This window comes from Pelodiscus sinensis, chromosome 30, assembly GCF_049634645.1.
Source record: "Pelodiscus sinensis isolate JC-2024 chromosome 30, ASM4963464v1, whole genome shotgun sequence".
Classification (NCBI taxonomy): domain Eukaryota; kingdom Metazoa; phylum Chordata; order Testudines; family Trionychidae; genus Pelodiscus; species Pelodiscus sinensis.
The window spans coordinates 13,236,384-13,258,077 of record NC_134740.1 but is presented as its reverse complement, the minus strand read 5'-3'; the positions used below and the strand labels follow the sequence as shown (position 1 = coordinate 13,258,077).

Here is a 21,694-nt window from a genome sequence, read left to right as displayed (position 1 = left end):
GCTTCTGTCAACAAAGAGCGTCTAGACGACATCCAGTTCTGTCGACAAAGCAAGCCGCTTTGTCGACATGACAGTGTGGATGCAAAGGACAGTGAAGATGCAATAATGCCTTCTATCGACAGAACTCTGTCGACAAAAGGCGTTATTCCTCGTAGAATGAGGTTTACATACATCGACAAAACTGCTGAGTTTTGTCGACGTTATGTCGACATAACTCAAAGGCAGTGTGGACACAGGTATAGTTTTGTTGACAAAAGTCCACTTTTGTCGACAAAACCCTGTAGTCTAGACACACCCCGGAAGTCCTGGTACTCCCCAAATTGTACGCCCCCCCCCACCCACACTGAAGATAGGAGCAGCAGGGCTGAATCCTGGATCCCTGGTGCTTTGCAGAGTACATTTTGGGGAACCCTGGTCGACATGATGGCACTACAGCTAAACCAGAGCTGACCTGACCAACCCCCATACTTAGACACAGCCTTCCCTGACTGGAAGCCTTCTGGCCACAGGGCTGTAGCTTGGTTGGCATAACTATTGCTTCCTGGTTGCGTTTCAGGATAGATCAAGCCTCTGGTCACATGATCAGTCTGACTTTGGAAAGTCACCTGTCTATGGGGATGGGAGGTTGTAAACCCGAGAATGGACTGAAATCCACTTCCCTCTTTCCCCTCTCATAACCGCCACCTCAACCCTCACGTTGCCGGAGGAGCCCCTCACTCTTTCAACGATGACCAAAATGATCGGAGAAAGGAGGAATCCCCAAAGGATCCTACAGCCCTTAGCTGCGTGAATGCTGGAAAAGTGTCGGATTAGCAGCGGGTCTGCAGCTTCCCTCAAAAGGGAGCCCAGACAGATGCATGAGAGGTTTCAGTGATATTTGAGTTCCATGTCACATCCAAGGAAACCCATCCCTCATGGGCTATAGAAAAGCAGGCCTAAGAAAGAGCAGGGAATGTCTCTCAAAATTAGAACATGAGAATGGTCAAACTGGGTGAAACCAAGGGTCCATCTAGCTCAAAATCCTGTCCCTTAGGTTGTGTTTAAACAGTGACAACCAATGTCAAACAAGAGGTGGAAACTTTAGTCATATGTTAGCTTAAGGCTTTTCTTAACCTGTGTTTTGAGTTCTAGATCCAGAAATCAGACTGACCTAGGAGTTTTATCCAAGCATTTTTTGAACTTGGGAGCATTTCATTGTCTTCTTACTACAAAATAGAATTGGCATTGGTTCTGTTCTTCTGTTATTTTAGCGGATCCACTCAGCTGTTTCATGCAAGGAACAGAGATTTCAATTGAGAGCAAATGTTCTGTTGGAATTGGTTTCCTTTGTAATGGGATATTCCCTTTTATCTCTTTCTTTGGCTAGGTCTACGCTGCAATGTTAAATCGGAAAAAGAAACGCAATTTGCGGTATGCAAATTGTGTATCTTTTTCCGATTTCTTTGGCTTTCCAATTTATTTATACACGGCACCAGATGTCAAAAGAAAGTGTTCTTTTGACACATCCCTTATTCCTCGTAAGCATCTGCATTTCCGTTGCAGTAATACCTGATTCATTCTCACCAAGCAAGGCGCTTGCTGTCCAGAGAGTTGTTTGAAAAGGGCCTATTCAGGCTAATGAGGCATTAGGGAAAACATTCGTCCTTAGGAGAAACTTATCTGCCACCCGGTGAGCCTGGTTGTTGCGACTCTCCAAGGGCAGTGGACCAAGTTCTAGATGCCACCTGTGGTTTTCCACACCCTGGTCTGGGAGCCATGGTTTGAGACAAAGGCGCCCCAAGCTAGGCTTCATCTATTTAAGGCAGGGAGTGATCTCATTGGTTCTTCTTCATTCCCCAGGCAAGAGGGCTCCTACAAAGACCCGAGGAACAAAGATTGACCTGGCAGGAAGACGTGCTGGACCCAGGCAAAAGGGATTTCTACCCTGTGCATGGAAATCTAAGAGATCCAAGCAGCAAAGCAAATGCAGTGAGTGCCTTGAGAATCTGCCAGTTTCCTGGTATCATCCGTCAGGGTGAGAAACTGCTTGTGCATTGTCAGTCTAAACAAAGCGTTACGCTTTCTTTGCGTTTTTGTGCATTTTCCAGTAATCTTCTCGGAGCAGTTTGCTACCACTTATACTCGCTTAAAATCTACCCTTAGTGGTTAAGAAACTTGTTTGTAGTTTTACCTAAAGCGGTATGCCTTGCCGTGACGTGTCGGGGGAAGATCTCTGGGTAGCACAAGTGGGCATGACCCTCTCCACAGGTAGCAAACTATTACTGCTCAGTGTTTTCCAAAGGCCTAGATTGTGCAGTACTGCTGACCCAGGCTGGGGAATTGGTGGCTATTGTTATTGTAGCTTCTTGGTTGTTAGTTCATGCAGAGATTGGTCTGAGATCCTGCATGTACCTGCATCTCGGTGCATCCCTCCCTAAGTGAACGCTGGAAAAGTGTCGGATTAGCAGCGGGGCTGCAGCTTGCTACAGCAGCACAGCATGAAAGGGCATCCAGATGGAATCAGAGGTTTCAGTGGTACTTAAGTTCCATGTGACATCCAAGGAAACCCATCCCTCGTGGGCTATAGCAAACCAGGCCTAAGAAAGAGCAGGGAATGTCTCTCAAAATTAGAACATAAGAATGGTCAAACTGGGTCAAACCAAGGGTCCATCTAGCCCAGAATCCTGTCTGCCAACAAAAGACAACGCAAGGTGCCCTGGAGGAAATGAACAGAACTGGCAACCATCAAACAGTCCATTCCTGGTTCCCTATTCCCGTCTGTCCTCTAGCGCAGAATTACTCCCTGAGAGCAGTGAGTTTGATGGACATTGTTATTTTGACTGTGGAAGACATTTTATAACGAGCCAAGGTGGGTGAAGTGATTGACTAGAGAATTCATCATCACTAAGCCTCATGATATTGGCTGCAATAGAACTGAAAAGCAACTGGACAGGTTTGTGCATGTCACCGAATTGATACTTCCCCACGAACCCACTTCTCCTCACCAGCCAGCCCCGGCTGGATAAGGCGTTGTTGTAAAAGTAGAGAGAAGACGGGGCAAGCCTATTGTTAGCTCACTGTGGTCGCACACTGCACCGTCGTGGACCTGATACTCATGAGCCAGATCCGAAGTCCTTTGCAGTGAAGGGAAAGACTTCTTGAAGGGGCAGTCCATGGATTTTTGTGTCATTCCCCAGATGGAAAAAGGCAACAGTTATTTTCTCTTAAGATGATATGGGATCTCATTTCCCCTGGTCACTCTCATCATAAACAGACCACACTCATATTCCACAACACAGAGATCCGGGGGGAACCTCGATATGCTGTCACACACAGTTAGCAAGATCTCCAGTTGAAGCAATATATATATATATATATATATATATATATATATGTATATATGTATATGTATATAAAAATTACCAGAGAGATAAACATTCCCTGTCCACACTGAAGAACAGCCAGCCAAGACCTCAAAAAGTAAGAGCAAAATGTTATTTAGGTCCATCAGAATCAGGAAGCTGGTTAAACAACCAGTGGGGCCACTAGATGATCGAGATGCACTCAAACACGGTAAGGTCATTGTGGAGAAACTACAATTCTTTGCTTGGGGCTTCACAGCTGAGGCTGTGAGGGAGATTCCCAAACCTGAGCCATTCTTTGTAGGTGAGAAATCCATGGAATGGTCCCCAACTGAGGTGTCATAAAACGAGATTTTGGAACCTTTGCTATTTCCGCGAAGAGAATGTTGAGAGCAAGTTAGACCATAGGGCACTAAAGCGGAGATTTTCAAAGGCACCTATAAGGATTAGGGTCCCAAATGCATTTAATATTCAAGACCAGTTGGGTGCCTAATTCCCTTAGTGTCCTTAAAAAAATCACAGTTGCACTTGTGCAAACCCACAAAAAACTGGTGCAAATCACACTTGGGAGGGAAGAATCCCAAGCATTGCTACAGGCTGGGGGTCGACTGGCTAAGCAGCAGTTCTGCAGAAAAAGACCTGGGGTTACAGTGGAGGAGAAGCTGGAGATGAGTCACCAGGGCGTCCTGGTAGCCAAGAAGGGGAATGGCACATTGGGGTGCATTAGGAGGAGCATTGCCAGCAGATCTAGAGAAGTGATTATTCCCCTTTATTTGGCTCTGGGAAGGCCACATCTGGAATGTTGTGTCCAGTTCTGGGCCCCCCACTACAGAAAGTATGTGGACACATTGGAGAGGGTCCAGAGGGGGGTGACCAAAATGTTTCAGGGGCTGGAGCACATGACCTACGAGGAGAGGCTGAGGGATTTGGGTCTGTTTAGTCTGCAGAAGAGAAGAGTGAGGGGGGATTTGAGAGCAGCCTTCAACTTTCCTCAGGGGGGTTTCAAAGAGGCTGGAGAGAGGCTGTTCTCAGTGGGGCCAGAACAAGGAGCAATGGGCTCAAGTTGCAGTGGGGGAAATCTAGGTTGCATATTAGGAAAAGCAAGTTCCCTGGGTGAGTGGGAAGCACTGGGTTCCCTAGGGAGGGGTGGAATCTCCATCCCTAGAGGTGTTTAAGTCTCGGCTTGACCAAGCCCTGGCTGGGATGGTTGAGTTGGGGTTGGTCCTGCTTTGGGCCGGGGGTTGGACTCGAGGCATCCTGAGGTCTCTGCCAGCCCCAGGATTCAATAATTGAATAACTAAGATAAGGAAACAGCCCGGGGTGTATGTCTGCTGTGATGCAGGACAGCTGTGCCGGCAGTCAGGAAAACCACCACCTCTTGGGTATGTCAGTTCATGCATGATAGAGCATGTCTGTCCTGCATCTAGGCAGTGCGATTTCCTGCTCCGGGAGAGCCACACACGCAATCTCTTGAGCTCAAAATAACAGTGTGGCCCCAGCAGCTCAGACTAAGTGCTGAGCCAATCCCATCTGAGATCCTAGGGACTGAGACAAGTAGATCTACAATGCAACTGCCTGAGCTGCTGTGTTCACACGGCTAATTTTATCCTCTTCACTGGAGGAAATCTAAGAGATGTCTGTCTACCCAAGAAGAGAATTTCACCTCTCACAGGTAGAAGTAACCAGGGGTGAACTCAAAAAGTCTTGCCCTTCCATTCTACTGATTTTTATTATCTCTTCTCTATTTGCTGATCTGACCCTAATAAGAAGAAAATATTTGTATCCTCCAGCCTATAGGTCTGCATTTCATGTTTACAAGATGTTAAGGGAGTTAGATGGGAACTTTCTGTAATACCATCGGTTCACATCCATTGGAAGCCCGACCCATTTACTACTCGAGTCTGTCACTGTTTAAAGACAACTTGATGTTTCTAGTGGAAAGATGGGGTGGTGGGAGGTCCCCTACTCCAATTCCCAGAGGGCATGTCTACACTACAGTGCTATTTCAAATTAACTTAATTAGAAATTGTTAATTCAAATTAAGCTAATTTGAAATAATGCATCTATACACAAAAAGTATTTCGAAATAGCATTTGGCTATTTCGAAATAGCGCGTTCACACTGAGCCGAAGTTAAGGCTGGCCGGAACCAGTGCCGACAGGGCATCAGAGTAGGACTTCAGTGTGTGGGGCTGCTGCCTGAGGCTAACTGAGCTCCACGCTTAAAGGGACCCGACCCCCTCCCTGGACAGACAGTTCTCAGGGTTCCCCACTTGCTTGTCCAACTCGATGAGGGACAGCAAAGCAGTCCTGTCTTGGAGTGCCCTGAGTGCCCACTCTCGGCACATCACAGCACTCGGCCACACAGAGCCAGAGCTGCCCCGGGCACGCCGGTGCATCTCGTGGGGTCGTTGCCATCAACCCGGCTGATCATAGAATCATAGAACCATAGAACTGGAAGAGACCTCAGACCATCATTCCAGCCCCCTGCTCTAGGCAGGACCAATTCCAACTAATTGGATGCCGCAGGCTGCCATCTGGGGGGCCCATCGTGGGGCTGTCAGGATCCAGGAGGCCCTGCAGGAGAGCATGCACCCCGAGGAGCCCTCAGAGCCTCCTCGGTCCTCCCCACCAGGGGCTTGAGCCCCATTCCTCCCTCACGTCCTTCCACTTACCCCTCCCTACACCCCTTCCTAAAAGACACGTATGTTCAAAAATAGAAACTGGGTTTATTGAACAAAACTGGGGGGGAATGAACCTCTGGGGAGACTGGGAAAAGGAGGTGGGAGAAGGGAAGAGAGAGGGGAGGGGGAAACCTGGGAGGAGGGAGCTGGAAGGGGGAAGAAGGGGGAGGGGAAGCTCAGGGTTGGGGGCCTCACCGGACGAACTTGACTTTCATGCAAACCTGCTCCTGGGTTCGCATGTGGCCTTTGGTGGCCAGGCTGGCAGCTCTCCTGCCATAGACGGCCATTTTCCTCCATGTAGTGTGGAGATCATGGACTTGGGGGCACCCCCCCCCAAACCTGAATAATGTCCATGATCCCCACCCTGGACCAGGAAGGCGCCCACCTTCTCCAGCCCCTGTCAGGCTCCTGGGAGCTGGCAGACTGCTCCTGGGGGGCGGTGGAGGGCTGGCTGCCAGTGGCTTGCTGGCTCATGTTTTGGGGCCACTGGGTCAGAGGCTGCGGTGGCCACTGCTGGCTCTGGGCTGGCAGTCTTGGAGCTGGCACAGGCCCTGACAGGCCTTCCAGCCTTGTTCTACTTGTGGGTTGGGAATCAAGCAGCATGCCGTTTCCCTTTCCATGCCCACTGGAGAGAGAATTTCAGCATTCTGAGTTGCCCCTTGAATGTCTCCGGGGCTGGGGGAGAGGAGAGGAAGTTTTCCTGGTTGTGCCCAGAGTGGCCACCAGGGCTCCCTGGGAAGGGCGGGAGGCCCCCTATTTTGAATTAAGTGTCTACACAGCACTTCATTCCAAATAGCTATTTCGAATTTGGTGTTACTCCTTGTAGAATGAGGTTTACCAAATTCGAATTAAGAGCTCCACTATTTTGAATTAATTTTGAAATAGCGGTTTGCATGTATAGAGGCTATTAAAGTTAATTTGAAATAACTGCTGTTATTTCGAATTAACTTTGCAGTGTAGACATAGACGTGTAACTGACGTCACAATCTGCCTGCAATTACTTCCTCAATATTTCATGGATTTCTTTTCCTAGCTACAGATGATGGAGAAAGCAGAAGGAAGAAACCGAACACCTATTGCTGAATTTATCCTCCTAGGATTTGGGGATGTCGGCGAACTGCAGCCTCTGCTCTTCCCCGTGTTTCTGTTGATCTACTTTGTGACTGTGGCCGGGAACCTCCTCATCATTGCGCTCATTGTCGCTTATCGGCCCCTTCACACTCCCATGTACTTCTTCCTGGGGAACTTAGCCTGTGTGGAAACTTGCTACAGCTCCACCATCCTGCCCCGGCTGCTGGCCAGTCTCCTCACCGGGAACAGAGCCATCTCTGTTAAGGGCTGCTTTGTGCAATCACATTTTTTTGGTGTCATGTCAGCTATAGAAAATCTGCTGCTCGCGGCCATGTCTTATGACCGGTACGTAGCGATCTACCAGCCCCTCCGTTATGCTGCACTGATGACCGGCCGGGTGTGTTGTCAGCTGGTGGCCGGGGCCTGGATCAGTAGCTTCCTGGGTTGCACCGTAGTAGACATTTTCTTGTGGCAATTAACGTTCTGTGATTCCAATGAAATTGACCATTTCTTTTGTGATTTTTCACCCATTTCAAAGTTGTCTTATGACGACTCCTTCATTCTGCATCTGCTGGCATTTATTGTTGCTGCCCTGTGGACTCTTGTGCCCTGTCTACTGACTCTGGCATCCTACGTTGGTATCATCATCATGATCCTGAGAATCTCTTCCAGCACCGGGAGGCAAAAGGCCTTTTCCACCTGCTCCTCCCACCTCATTGTGGTGACACTGTACTATGGGATTGTGATCGCTGTCTATATGGTTCCATCTGTGAACGCTTCCAACGTCCTTCACAAAACATTCTCCGTCTTCTACACGGTCCTGACTCCCATGATCAACCCCATCATCTACTGCCTGAGAAACAAGGAGGTCAAGGAGTGTCTGAGAAAAGCCGTTCATAGAGTGGTTGCTCTTAGAAACAGGATTAGAATCTACAAGGATAAAAGGTAGCAGTTGGTTCATATGAGAGCATGAGAATAGATTTCCCTTCTTGACCTTCCTTCCTTCCTTCCAGACTGTATTGATTTTTCGGGATACCATAGATATCCTAGAAAATAAAACACCACATCCAAGGAACATGTCCGCTTTTTCAAAACGTTTTTCAAAAAAGCGGACACGCTTTTTCACCATCCCTGTGAACCTTGTTCTATGAGGAAGAAGGGATGTGTCGAAAGAGCACTTTTTTCTGAAATCTGATGCGTGTACATGTGGTAAATTTCAGAAAAGCCTTTTTTGAAAGTAAATTGGAATTGCCATACTTTTCCGATTTAAGAGTGCATTCTAGACATAGCCTTTCTTTCTTTCTTTCTTTCTTTCTTTCTTTCTTTCTTTCTTTCTTTCTTTCTTTCTTTCTTTCTTTCTTTCTTTCTTTCTTTCTTTCTTTCTTTCTTTCTTTCTTTCTTTCTTTCTTTCTTTCTTTCTTTCTTTCTTTCTTTCTTTCTTTCCATTGTAAGAAACATTCTGTATGGAAAGTGGAATTTTTTCCAGGCACTTGTTTCAGAAAATACTCTGCTGATAATGGACAATAATACTCGCAGATAACGGACGTTATCCTGAAATAGCACAGCTGTGTTGTTGTAACCTTGAAATTCTAACGTGTTGGACATTGACATCCTTTCAGCCACTTTGAAATCTTGCATGAGGACTGGATCTGAGGGGTAAATTTTCACAGGCACCTGTATGTCCGCAACTGTAGGAGGTGGCTAAGCCTTGCTTCTCTTCCTTTGTCAGGTCAATGAATGGTAATTTCGCAAGGGGAGCTAAGGCTGAGATTTCAAAACTCCCCCAAAGGTTTTGGTGTTGACAGCCATCCCAGTGGAAGTAAAATCCTGCCTGTGTCTCCACGGTAACAGAACTACTCTACATGCCTGAATACTCCCAAATAGGGGGCCCATAGAATGCTGTGTTGTCTCATCTTCTTGAGGGCCTCACCTCCAGGTACAATCTAAAAAAAGGGACTGGAAGCACAATGAACAAAAAGTTAGAACTTGTTGGAAAACTAGAAATCAAAACAGTGATATGGGCCAGGAGATGTCTCTTCCCTGCATCGTCAAATAAACGGCTGCTGTCTACATTCATGCCATCCACCTTCATCTTTCCCTCTCCATAGCCACCCCCTTGTCAGAGAAAAAGGACCTCTCTCTTTCAAGGATTGTTGCATACTAGGGTGTTGAGCATCAAAACATCAAAACATCAAAGCATCAAAACACAGATTATGAAATTAAAATACTAAGGTTATGTTTCTACTCTCTTTGACATTCAAAGGCAGTTAGGTGCCCAACACACTTTGGCTCATTTAAATATCACAGTGCATGTCAACAAATACATTTAAATCACACTCATATGGCAACTTAGGGGTCGTCTTGGCCTGTGATTGGAGATGTAGGTCCAAAATAATAGAATCATAGAGCTGGAAGAGACCTCAAGAGTCATAAGGTCCAGCCTCTACCCAAAGCAGGACCAATCTCAACTAAATCAACCCAGCCAGGGCTTTGTCAAGCCAGGACTTAAAAACTTCTAGGGATATAGATTCCTCCACCTCCCTAGAGAAACCATCCCGGTGCTTCCCCTCCCACCTAGGGAAATCGTTTTTCCCAAGATCCAACCTAGACCTCTCCCACTGTAACTTGAGACCATTGTTCCTCATTCTGGCATCTCTCACTACTGAGAACAACCTCTCTCCAGCCTCTTTGGAACCCCCTTAAGAGAATTGAAGGCTGCTATCAAATCCCCCCTCACTCTTCTCTTCTGCAAATTAAAACAAGCCAAAATTCCTCAGCCTCTCCTCATAGGTTATGCGCTCCAGCCTCCGAATCATTGTGGTTGCCCTCTGATGGACCCTCTCCAATGCATCCACATGTTTTCTCTAGTGAAGGCCCCAGAACTGGACATAATACTCCAGATGTGGTCTCCCCTGTGCTGAATAAAGGGGAGTAGAAATCAGACAGAATTTTAGCTCTGAATTTTTTTCACTTGGGAACTTTTTGTTTTCTTCCTTTTATAAAGTAGAATTGACATTGGTTCCAATCTCTAGTCTAGTAGATTTTATCAGCTGAAAAGGCATTTCAGTTGAGATCAAATATTGTGTCTGCCTCAATGTCATTAGAAATAAGACGGTCTCCTTTATTTCTTTCTGTATCTTTTCAGTCAGTAGTTCTCCTGTCTCTGTATATTCCCTTTGGAATTCATGGTTCTCCATAATTTCCCCATTGAGGGTAGTATAACACCGTGCTTATATCATGGTTTTCTCTTTCTAAAACTTAATATGATCTTTCCTCTGTGCAATAAATTTCAAATTCTCAAGACCAGAAAAAAATCAAGGGAGATTACATTTTTCTAATAAGAGGAAGATATTACCACCCAGGAGCTACACTAACTTCTGTAAAAACTTAAAAAACAACAAATAGTCTAGCAGCACCCTAAAGACTAATAAAACATTGATTTCTGTGAAAGGGATGAAAATCACAATAAACCATGAAGTGTTGCAGGATCCAGATATCCAAGAGGGATTTCAAAACTCAGTTGACTGAGATTACTGGAGATTGTCAATGGTAGAAGCAAATGCATAATATAATGGAAAGAGTAAAGTATATCTCAGAAAATTGAAAAAAGGTTTAGAATCCAGGTGGAGCTGTCAATAGGTCACCATTGTGCAAGGTGAAGCAACACAACTTTACAACAATCCCAAAAAGTTCACATGTAGCCAGGCACCATGACAGAAAGAGTGTGATTACTAGTTCCATCCAGGTGACACAAACATATTCTATAGAGTCATATTATTATGATATGATTACAGAATAATGCTGAAGCTCTTTGTGTAGGATGGATCATTGGAGGTATTTCTGCAAAAGTTATGAGTCGCTACATACGATTCTCCTATTTTTATGCATGCATCATTTTTATCTCTAGATAGGTATGAATATTGACCACGTATTGAAATTTCAAATGCAGCTAAACCTGATGAACTCCCAGTAGGCAAGACGCTTTGTAGTCCAGGTAGCTGTTTACGAAAGTCGTATTCATGGTAATGAGCCACTAGGGAAACCAATAGTCCTTAGGAAAAGATTATTTCCCATCTGGTGAAACCTCTTGGGAACTGGGAAAACTCCAGAGAACCTGTAATTAATGGTTGCTAGGACTCTCCAAGGGCAGATGACCAGACTCCGTGTCTCCGGACTCTATCTTGGGATGTCCGTATTTTTCCACACAATTGTCTGGGAACCAAATCCTAAGGCTATATAAGGCAGGGAGTGATCTCATTGGTTCTTCTTCATGCCCCACACAAGAGCTCTCCTCCAAAGACCTGAAAAACAAAGACCAAACTAGGTGACGTGCCGGACCCAGGCTAAACGATTTCTAGCCTGAGAATGTTCACCTGAGAAACCCAAACAGCGTGCGCCTGGAGAACTTCTCAGTTTGTTGGTACCGCCAGTCAGGGTGAGGAATGGCTCATGCATTGTCAGTCTAACCGGAGCATTGTGCTCTGTTTGCCTTTGTGTGTATTTTCGGATAGTCGGCTCAGATCTGCTTACTAATCCTTATCATCACCTCACATTTGTCTTTTCTAGTTATTAATCTTGTTTGTAGTTGTACCTAAACCCGTGTGTCTTTAGTGAGGGGTCTGGGGAAAGAGCTCAGCTTAGTTAGCATGAGTGTGCGAGCTCCTCTCCACATTGAGGGAGGGGTGAGCCAAGTAACAAAATCCTACTGATTGTGGCTGGCTGGTATAGTACTTCTGACCCGAACTGTGGAGCTGCTGTTGATCACTACTGTAGCTTCTCTTTTGTTGGTTCATAGAATCATAGAATCCCAGGGCTGGCAGAGACCTCAGGAGTCATTGAGTCCAGCCCCCGCCCAAAGCAGGACCAACCCAACTCAATCATCCCAGCCAGGGCTTTCTCAAGCCGGGACATTCCCTAGGGAACCCCATTCCAGTACTTCACCATCTTCCTAGGGAAATAGTTTTTCCTAATGTCCAACCTAGACCTTCCCCGCTGCAACTTGAGACCATTGCTCCTCATTCTGCCATCTGTCACTACTGTTAACATCCACTTTCCATACTCTTTGGAACCCTCCTTGTGGAAGTTGAAGACTGCTCTCAAATCCCCCCTCACTCTTCTCTTCTGCAGACTAAATAAGCCCCGATCCTTCAGCCTCTCCTCATAGGTCATGCGCTCCAGCCCCCAAATCATTTTGGTCACCCTCCGCTGGACCCTCTCCAATGCGTCCACGTCCTTTCTGTAGTGGGGATCACAGAACTGGACCCAATACTCCAGATGTGGCCTCACCAGTGCTGAATAAAGGGGAATCATCACTTCTCTAGACCTACTGGAGATGCTCTTTCGAATGCACCCTAATATGCAATTAGCCTTCTGCACTACAAGGGACCCCTCTTGACTCATATCCAACTTCTCATCCATTGTCATCCCCACGTCCTTTACTGCAGAACTGCTACTTAGGCAGTCGGCCCCCAGCCTGTAATAATGCTTGAGATTCTTCCATCCCAACTGCAGGACTTGAACTTGTCCTTGTTGAACCTCATCAGATTTCTTGTGGCCCAATCCCCCCATTTGTCTAAGTCACTCTGGACCCTCTCCCTGCCCTCCAGCATATCGCCCTCTCCCCCTAGCTTCATGTCTTCCGTACACTTGCTGAGGGTGCAATCCATCCCCTCCTCCGGGTCACTAATAAAGATGTTGAAGAAAACTGGCCCTAGAACTGATCTTTGGGGCACTCTTCTAGAAACCGACCGCCAACCTGACACAGAGCTGGTTATCACTATCTGTTGGGTCCAACAATCTAGCCAGTTTTCTGTCCACCTTGCAGTCCATTTATCCAATCCATACTCATTTAACTTGTTGGCAAGAATACTGTGGATTTTCCTTCTTCCCTTTCTTAAAAATGGGCACTACATTTGCCTTTTTCCAAACATCCAGGATCTCTCCCGATGTCCACAAGTTTTCTAAGATATTGACCAAATGCTCTGCAATGACATTTGCCAATTCCCTCAGTTCATGCAGAGGCTGGTCAGAGAGCCGCTTGTACCCACATCTCGCTGTGTTCTTGCCTATGTGAATGCCGGAGGTAGTATAGGTGTATAGCAGCCCAGGCTGCTGGGTCAGAGGGTTCACTGGGACTCCAGTTCCAGCTAGCATCCAGGGGAATCCATCACAGATAGGTTATATAAAAACATGCCTAAGAAAGAGCAATGAATGGCTCTCACAATGAGAAGGTAAGAAGTTCTTTGCTGGATTGACCATCCTGCTTTCTGATGGAGGTCAACGCTAGGAGCTTCACAGCAACTGAACAGAACAGGTAATCGTGAAATGATCTTGTCCGTATTACCCATCCCCCGTGTTTCCTCTAGCATCTCATTCCTGGTGTGTAACAATGACCTTTGCTCTTTGGGCTTGGGCTGATATTTTAGAGGGAATCAAAGTGGATAAAGTGATTTACTAGAGACTAAATCAAAGATCAGCCAAGTTGTATGGGTCTTAATATAATTCATTGGAGACGGGTATCTGATGGAATGGCTTGTGCACCTCCTCAGATCAGGACTTCTCCACAAGTCAACTTCCCATCACCCCCCAATTCCCTACTGGATAACATTTCATCCTGTAAGGAGAGAAAAGAGGGTCCCAACCATTATTGATCTGACTAAGGCTCGCACGCTCCGACATGGTGGAGCTGATAATCATGAGCCAGAAACAAAATTCTTTGCAGCTAAAGGAAACTCTCATGCCATTACTGTGAAGTCAATGGGGTTTTGTCTCAAACCCCATATGGGGCAAAGGCAAAAATGATTTTCTCTATGTCTAGTGTGGATTAACAGGTGTGTGTCCCCTCCCACTCTCAGAATAAACTGAGTCGGAATATATTCACATTTTAAAATACATAAATTGACCTTCACCTTTCCCATTCAACATTCCGAGCATACTGCCAATAACCCCTTTAACTGCACGATTGTTGCTATTGCATAATTATTTAATTGTATTTGATTTAGTTACTTTAATTTAATTGCACAATCATTACTTAATTGTATTATTATTATACAGGATTATCAAGGTAATGTGATATAAGTTTTAAAATTTACTGGAGGGGATAGAAGAACATGTTAGGCCTTTTAGAACTCACTCCTCGAAGAATTCATTGTAAGCATGATCGAGAAGTACAATTTGGAAAGGCATCGAGCCGTCCAAAACCACCTATCACTGAACTTTGAAAGAACAAAATTACATAGAATAGAGGCACCTATCAGGAAGTCACAGAAACAAGGAAGAATGTAGTTGGAGGTGAATTTGGAAGAGAATTTGGTGTGTGTGTTTGTGTCAGTGTGAGACCCAGTATGTGTGTGTATGTATGACACCCTGGGAGGCAGTGTATGTGTGTGTGTGTGTGTGTGTGTGTTGGCTGCTTGGGAAATCTATGGCTATGTCTACAGTGCACCGTTAATTCAGAATAAACTGTTCCGGAATAGTTATTCCAAAATAGCTTATTTCTAAATAGCATATCTGCACTGCAGGGAAACCTCAAACCGAGGCAGGCTTCCCTAATGTAGATGTGCTATCTCGATTTAGAGGCCCACGGGGAATAACTTAGAATGGCCCTGGTGAGGGACTATTTTGAAATAGCAGCAGTGAAGTGTCTACACACGTCTTTTTTCAAAATAGTTCTTTTGGAATAGGTGTAATTCGTCATAGAACTAGCCAATTAGCCCATCATAAGACGGGATTTTCAGGTCTCTCCTCCACGTCTCTCTCTCTTTCCTTCTCCTACTGCCTCCCCCCCTCTCTCTCAGCTCTCCTCCACCTCCTGCCTCTCTCTCCGATTCTCTCATTCTCTTCTCCTCCCCCTCCTGCCTCTCACTCGGGGGACCGCGGCACTCAAACGGTCGCTTGCGCCACTCGCTTCCACGTGGTGGCCTGGCTGAGCAGCACAGAAGTCAGCCGATCACCACGGCGGGAAGCGAAGGACGTGACTCAGGCTACAGCACCGCCCAGAGGCAACAGCCAGCATTTCAGCGTTAGAGAGTCACAGACATTGGACTACTATATATATGATGAGGTTTACAGAAGTCGGAATAATCCATCCGTTATTTCAAAATTAGTTCAAAATAACGGAATGGCTGTGTAGACGCTCACATAGCTATTTTGGAATAATAGCTGTTATTCCAAAATAACTTTGCTGTGTAGACACCCCCTGAGAGACTTCCACTGTTAATTGAGGACTTCATTGTTCTAGTGGAGACATGCGGTGGTAATAGGTTAACTACTCCAGATCTCTGCCAGTTGGATCCATTGCAGAAGCTGGCTGTGTGAACTCCTTCTATATTTCATGGTTTATATTTCTAGACGCCTACGATGGAGAAAGTGGAAGGAAGAAACCAAACGCCTGTTTCCGAATTCCTCCTCTTAGGATTTGGGAATGACCCTGAACTGCAGCCCCTTCTCTTCCTCGTGTTTCTAATGATCTACCTTGCGACTGTGGCTGGCAACATCCTCATCTTTGTCCTAGTTCTGACTGATCGGCAGCTGCACACTCCCATGTACTTCCTACTGCAGAACTTGGCCTGTGTGGAGCTCTGCTTCTCCTCCACCATCCTGCCCCGGCTGCTGGCCAGTCTCCTGACGGGGGACAGGACCATCTCTGTTAACAGCTGCCTGGTGCAATTGTATTTCTTTGGTGTCCTGTCCACTACAGAAAATGTACTGCTCACGGCCATGTCCTATGACCGGTACGTAGCGATCTGCCAGCCCCTCCGTTATACCGCCCTGATGAACAGCCAGGTGGGTTGCTTGCTGGTGGCAGCTTCCTGGATAATCAGCTTTGTGATCTGTACCATAGTGCATAATTTCCAGTTCCAATTAACGTTCTGCGATGCCAATGAAATTGACCATTTCTTCTGTGAGTTCACATCCCTTCTAAAGCTGTCCTGTAGTGACACCAAGATTCTGCAAAAGGTGGCATTTGTATGCGGAGCTCTGGGGACACTTGGGCCATTTCTGCTGACCCTGGCGTCCTACGTGTGCATCGTCGCTACCATCCTCAGAATCCCGTCCACCACCGGGAAGAAAAAGGCCTTTTCCACCTGCTCCTCCCACCTCCTCGTGGTTACCCTTGACTATATGATGGGCATCAATGTCTATGTAGTGCCAATAGTCAACAATGCCAAGGTACCCAAAAAAATATTCTCCATCTTCTGTACAGTAATGAGTCCGCTGGCCTATCCCATCATCTACTGCCTGCGAAACAAGGAGGTCAACAAGTCCCTGAGAAAAGCTTTCCATAAATTGGTTGCTCTCAGAAACGGGCAGAAAATCTGAAAGGACAAATTTTAGCCCATGATATATTGGCAATGAACGTATCTTGTTTTTAAGTGTTGTCTATATTTACCCGCACCCACGAAATTGAACACTGTTGGTTTCCCCATCAACACTGGTCCACCGGACTGTGAGGAGTAAGGGAAGTTGATGGCAGAGTTTCTCCTATTGACCTTCTACAATAGGATTGCCAGAAAAATGTGACTCAGGGTACATTACTTCCACCAATGATATTCTAGGTTGTATTTCACATAATGGCCAGACTAGGTCAGACCAAAGGTCCATCTAGCCCAGTGTCTTCTCTGCCAACAGCGGCCAATGACAGATATCCCAGAGGGAGTGAACAAAAACAGGGAATCCTCACGTGATCCCTCCCCTATTAGCCGTTTACAGACAAATAGAGGCTAGGGACACCATTCCTACCCATCCTGGCTCATAGCCATTCATGGACCTCACCTCCATGAATTTACCGAGCTCTTTTTTGTATCCTGTTACCATCCTGGTCTTCACAACCTCCTTTGGCAAGGAGTTCCACAGGTTGACTGTGTGCTGTGTGAAGAAAAGTCTTAAGAAGTTGACTTTTTCCCCCAGAACTGGCCTTAAACATAACCAGTTAGTGTGTGCGTGTATGTCTTTCCTTCCTTCCTTCTTTCCCTCCTTCCTTCCTTCCTGGAATTCACTATTTATACACAATCGTGTATACAAAATTTGATAATGTTGGAGACATTCTTTATGAACAGTTTATGGGCTCATTTGCAGGCACAAAATTTCAGGAAAACAATTCTGCTTCATGCATGAACATTAGCGTCCTGATTCCACAAGGAGGTTGAACGATTGTCCGTCTCTTACATTCCCACTGGCACCTATGACATTCCTAGTCCACTGATTAGGGCTTTCTGTTTTCAATTATGCCTCTGAAAATTAGGTGAAAAATGATGCCTGGATTGTCTGACGCAGGCCTCTTTCCCTGAGACACAAATGGGCTATGCACATGAATATATTTATTACCAAATTTGAACTAAAATGAATGAACAAAAAAAGTCTCGCTCAGGTCACTTGAGGGTTTGGGGTTTTTTTGGTTCTTCCTCCAATTTTTGCCAAAATGTATAATTTCTGTGGTTTCCTAGTAACCGTTCCTCCCCAACCTCCTCCACCCCACCCTCCTGCAGGGTCATATCATCAACATAGACCGAGGTGTATATAGTTGGATAGCTGAGGTACCACACTTTGCTTGGACGAAGGGTTGATTTATTTCGCCCAAAGTGATTCATGAACTTTTCTCAAATTAGCGGAATATTTTCTGCCAGAAAAACCAATCCATTTCATTCAGGACTTAGAGGCTAGGCCTGAGCCCCTCCCCCATTTTGGCATATTACCTGGTGATGAGAGAGACGTAAAGGATTTTTCTGGTCCTGGTTGGACATCGGGGATCTGTGTGTAGAAATGTTCTTCGCTGCTTGTTTTGAGTCATTCGGCAGCCAGTCAGGCTAGAGTTATATTTAGGGCACAGATTCTCATGGTGTCTACACAGCAAAGTTATTTCGGAATAACGGCTGTTATTCCGAAATAACTATGCGAGCGTCTACACAGCCATTTTGTTATTTTGAAATAACGAGCAGCTTATTCTGACTTCTGTAAACCTCATTCTATGAGGAATAATGCCTCTTCCGAAATTGCTATTTTGAAATAAGGGATATGGAGATGCTCCATTTCTGCTGTTTTAAAATAGCCCCTCACCAGGGCCATTCTAAGTTATTCCTCTACATCGAGATAGCACGTCTGCATTAGAGGAGCCAGCCTCGGACTCATTTTGAGGCTTCCCTACAGTGTAAATGGGCTATTCGAAATAGGTGATTTCAGACTAACTATTCCGGAAGAGCTTATTCCGAAATAAGGGTACGTGTAGACTACAGGGTTTTGTCGACAGAAGTTTTGTCGACAGATACTGTCGACAAAGAGCGTCTAGACTACAGCCGGTTCTGTCGACAAAGCAAGCCGCTTTGTCGACATAACAGTGTGGATGCAAAGGACAGTGTAGATGCAATAACGCCTTCCATCGACAGAACTCTGTCAACAAAAGGCGTTATTCCTCATAGAATGAGGTTTCTATACGTCGATAAAACTGCTGAGTTTTGTCGACTCTATGTCGACATAACTCAAAGGCAGTGTGGACGCAGGTATAGTTTTGTCGACAAAAGTCCACTTTTGTCGACAAAATGCTGTAGTCTAGACACACGCTAACTGTGCAGTGTAGATATAGCCTGAGCTTTTATGTCCTTGCATCTTATGGGAAGTAAAGTCCTCTCACAGTGCAACATTTGCCTGCATGTTCACTCTCTGTCATTTCTGCTTAATTTTTACATCTGGACCGTTTCCTTAATCCTTTCCAGCATCTGGAGGAAAAAGCTCTTTTTCCCCTACTCCTCCCGTCTCATCTTCATTACACTATTCTGTGGGATTCTGATTATTGTCTTTATGTTCCTGAAGTCCCACTCACTGAGGGTGTGTCTAGACTACAGGGTTTTGTCAACAAAAGTGGAGTTTTGTCAACAAAACTATACCTGCGTCTACACTACTGCTGAGCTCTGTTGACATAACGTCGACAGAAATCAGCAGTTGTCGACAGAAGCAAACCTCATTCTCCAAGGAATAACATAGTTCTGTCGACAGAAGGCGTTATTGCATCTACACTGTCATGTCAACAAAGCGGCTTGCTTTGTCGACAGAACCGGATGTAGTCTAGACGCTCTTTGTCCACAGAAGCTTTGTTGACAGTATCTGTCGACAAAGCCTCTGTCAACAAAAGCCTGTAGTCTAGACATACCCTCAGGGTATGAGAGTCCAGAACAAAGGGTACATCTAGACTACAGGTTTTTGTTGACAGAAGTTTTGTTGACAGATATTGTACATCTAGACTACGGGCTTTTGTCAACAGAAGTTTTGTCGACAGATACTGTCGACAAAGCTTCTGTCGACAAAGAGTGTCTAGACTACATCCAGTTCTGTCGACAAAGCAAGCTGCTTTGTCGACATGACAGTGTAGACGCAAAGGACAGAGTAGATTCAATAATGACTTCTGTCGACAGAACTCTGTCGACAAAAGGCGTTATTCCTCGTGGAATGAGGTTTACCGCCGTCGACAAAACTTCTGAGTTCTGTCGATGTTAAGTTGACAGAACTCAGAGGCAGTGTAGACACAGGTATAGTTTTGATGACAAAAGTCCACTTTTGTCAACAAAACCCTCTACTTTAGACACACCCAAAGTGTCTACACAGCTCTGAGTTGCCTGATCCATCCCCTCATCTTGAGAGTCTGCAAAATACAACTCTAAAGGCAGCTCTGTTAGGAGATACAAAATAGGAACCAAATTGTTCATTTCACTATGGCATATATGGTCCAACATCTCTCCTTTTATACTCATGAGACAGATAGAAAGTGCTTGATCAAGCCCTGGCTGGGATGATTGAGTTGGGGTTGGTCCTTCTTTGGACAGGGGGCTGGACTTGATGACTCCTGAGGTCTCTTCCAACTTGAGGATCTGATGAAAGCAGGGATGTTCAAAGAAGCTTCAAAGGTTAGGTGCCCAACTCCCTTTCACATCCATAAGCAATTGGGTGCCTAAATCCCTTAGGTTTCCACTTTGTCCATGTGGCAGCATAGGTGCTGTCTTGGCCTGTGTTTGGAGTCTGAGGTCCAGAGATCAGCCTGACCTGGGAGCATTAGCCTATTATCGGTCGTGGAATCATTTCTTTGTAAATTAGAACGGACTTTGATTCTTTGGTTCTCTTACTGTAGCAGATCAACTCAGCTAATACAGCCGATGAACTGAGATTTTCACTGACATCAAAAGTTCTCTCTGCAGTCATTTAGTTTGACTAGGGGTTCCCTTTGGAATGTGACCTCTCCTTTTCTCTGTGGCATTGTCATTGGGTTCAATTGTTCTCTTTTCTCTGTTGTTTTCCCTTTTGAATCAATTGTTTTTCATGCTTTCCCCTTTGAGGTTCACACTACTTCTTCTCTCATACTGGTATTTTCTCTTTCTTAAAATAAATATTAACTTTCCGCTAGGTAATGATTTCACATTCCCACGAGCAGAAATATCAAGAGAGACTACATCCGCTCCTAGGAAGGAGAAATTACCTAGTAGGACAGATATACATTTCAGTGAAAGGGAATAAGAAAAAAATATATCAAGAAGCCAGGATCCAGAAATCAAAAGCCAGGATCAAGATCAGTCATCAAGCTAGGAACCTGCAGCTACTTTTACTGAGATAACGGATGACTATTTATCGTGGAGGAGAATGGAAAATATAGTGCAAAACTAGAACCCTTAGCCCAGAATATCTAAAGCAAGGGTGAGGATCAGGCAAGAGATCATCAGCGTGAAAGGCAAAGCTGCTCAGCTGAAATGAAATACTCTGGATGTGGAAAAGAAAAAAAAAACCTGCTCAGGCATCTACTATGTCAGAAATAATAAATTTGCTTGTTCAATCCAGGGGGAATCTCAATGAAGGTCGTGTTATTTACTTGTTCCCATAACACAAGAAGGAGGGGTCACCAAATAAAATTAATAGGTGGCAGGTTTAAAACAAACAAAAAGGAGTTTTTTCTTCAGATAATCAACCTGTGGAACTCCTTGCCACAGGATGTTGCGAAGACCAGGATTTTAACAGGGTTCAAAAGAGAACTAGATAAATTCATGGAGGTTAGGTCCATCAATATTTATTAGCCAGGATGGGTAGGAATGGTGTCCCTACCCTCTGTTTGCCAGAAGCCGGGAATGGGCAACAGGGGAGGGATCACTTGATGATTCCCTGTTCTGTTCCCTCCCTCTGGGGCACCTGGCGTTGGCCACTGTGGGGCAGACAGGACACTGGGCTAGATGGACCTTTGGTCTGACCCAGTCTGGCCGTTCTTATGTTATGCCAAAACATGCCCAAAAAAGAATAACTAATGGCCCGCAGATTTAGAACATGAGAACTGCCCTCCTGGGTTAGACCAATGGTCCATCTAGCCCAGGATCTTCTCCTCTGACAGGGTGACGTAGTCGGGGGCTGTCTGCTCTGTAACTGGGGTTCCCCTGCACTGGGCTGTGTGATTCCCACTGACTCACCCACATGTGGATTGGCCCAGACACCTAGTCCCAGCCTGAGCAGATACCAAGGTTCTTCCCAGGGGATAGACAAAGGAAGGGAGGCAGAAACGAACACCTGGCTGGGGGGCAGGGCCTGGAAGCGAGGGAGTTTCTGGCTGGGAAACATGAAGGGAACAGACTAAGCA

The 21,694-nt window shown here is 45.6% G+C and overlaps 1 protein-coding gene across 1 annotated transcript; it reads left to right on the top strand.

Annotated features, from left to right (window-relative positions):
• Positions 1-15,453: 15,453 nt before the first annotated feature.
• On the top strand, positions 15,454-16,416 carry LOC102456342 (olfactory receptor 10A5-like). The gene has a single exon (XM_006114045.2). It carries the CDS (start codon positions 15,454-15,456, stop codon positions 16,414-16,416), a length of 963 nt encoding a protein of 320 aa, XP_006114107.2.
• The last annotated feature ends 5,278 nt before the right edge of the window (positions 16,417-21,694 follow it).

What these genes read in the sequence shown, in the direction of transcription:
- LOC102456342 (XM_006114045.2), top strand. Translation starts at nt 15,454, where the DNA reads ATGGAGAAAGTGGAAGGAAGAAACCAAACGCCTGTTTCCGAATTCCTC.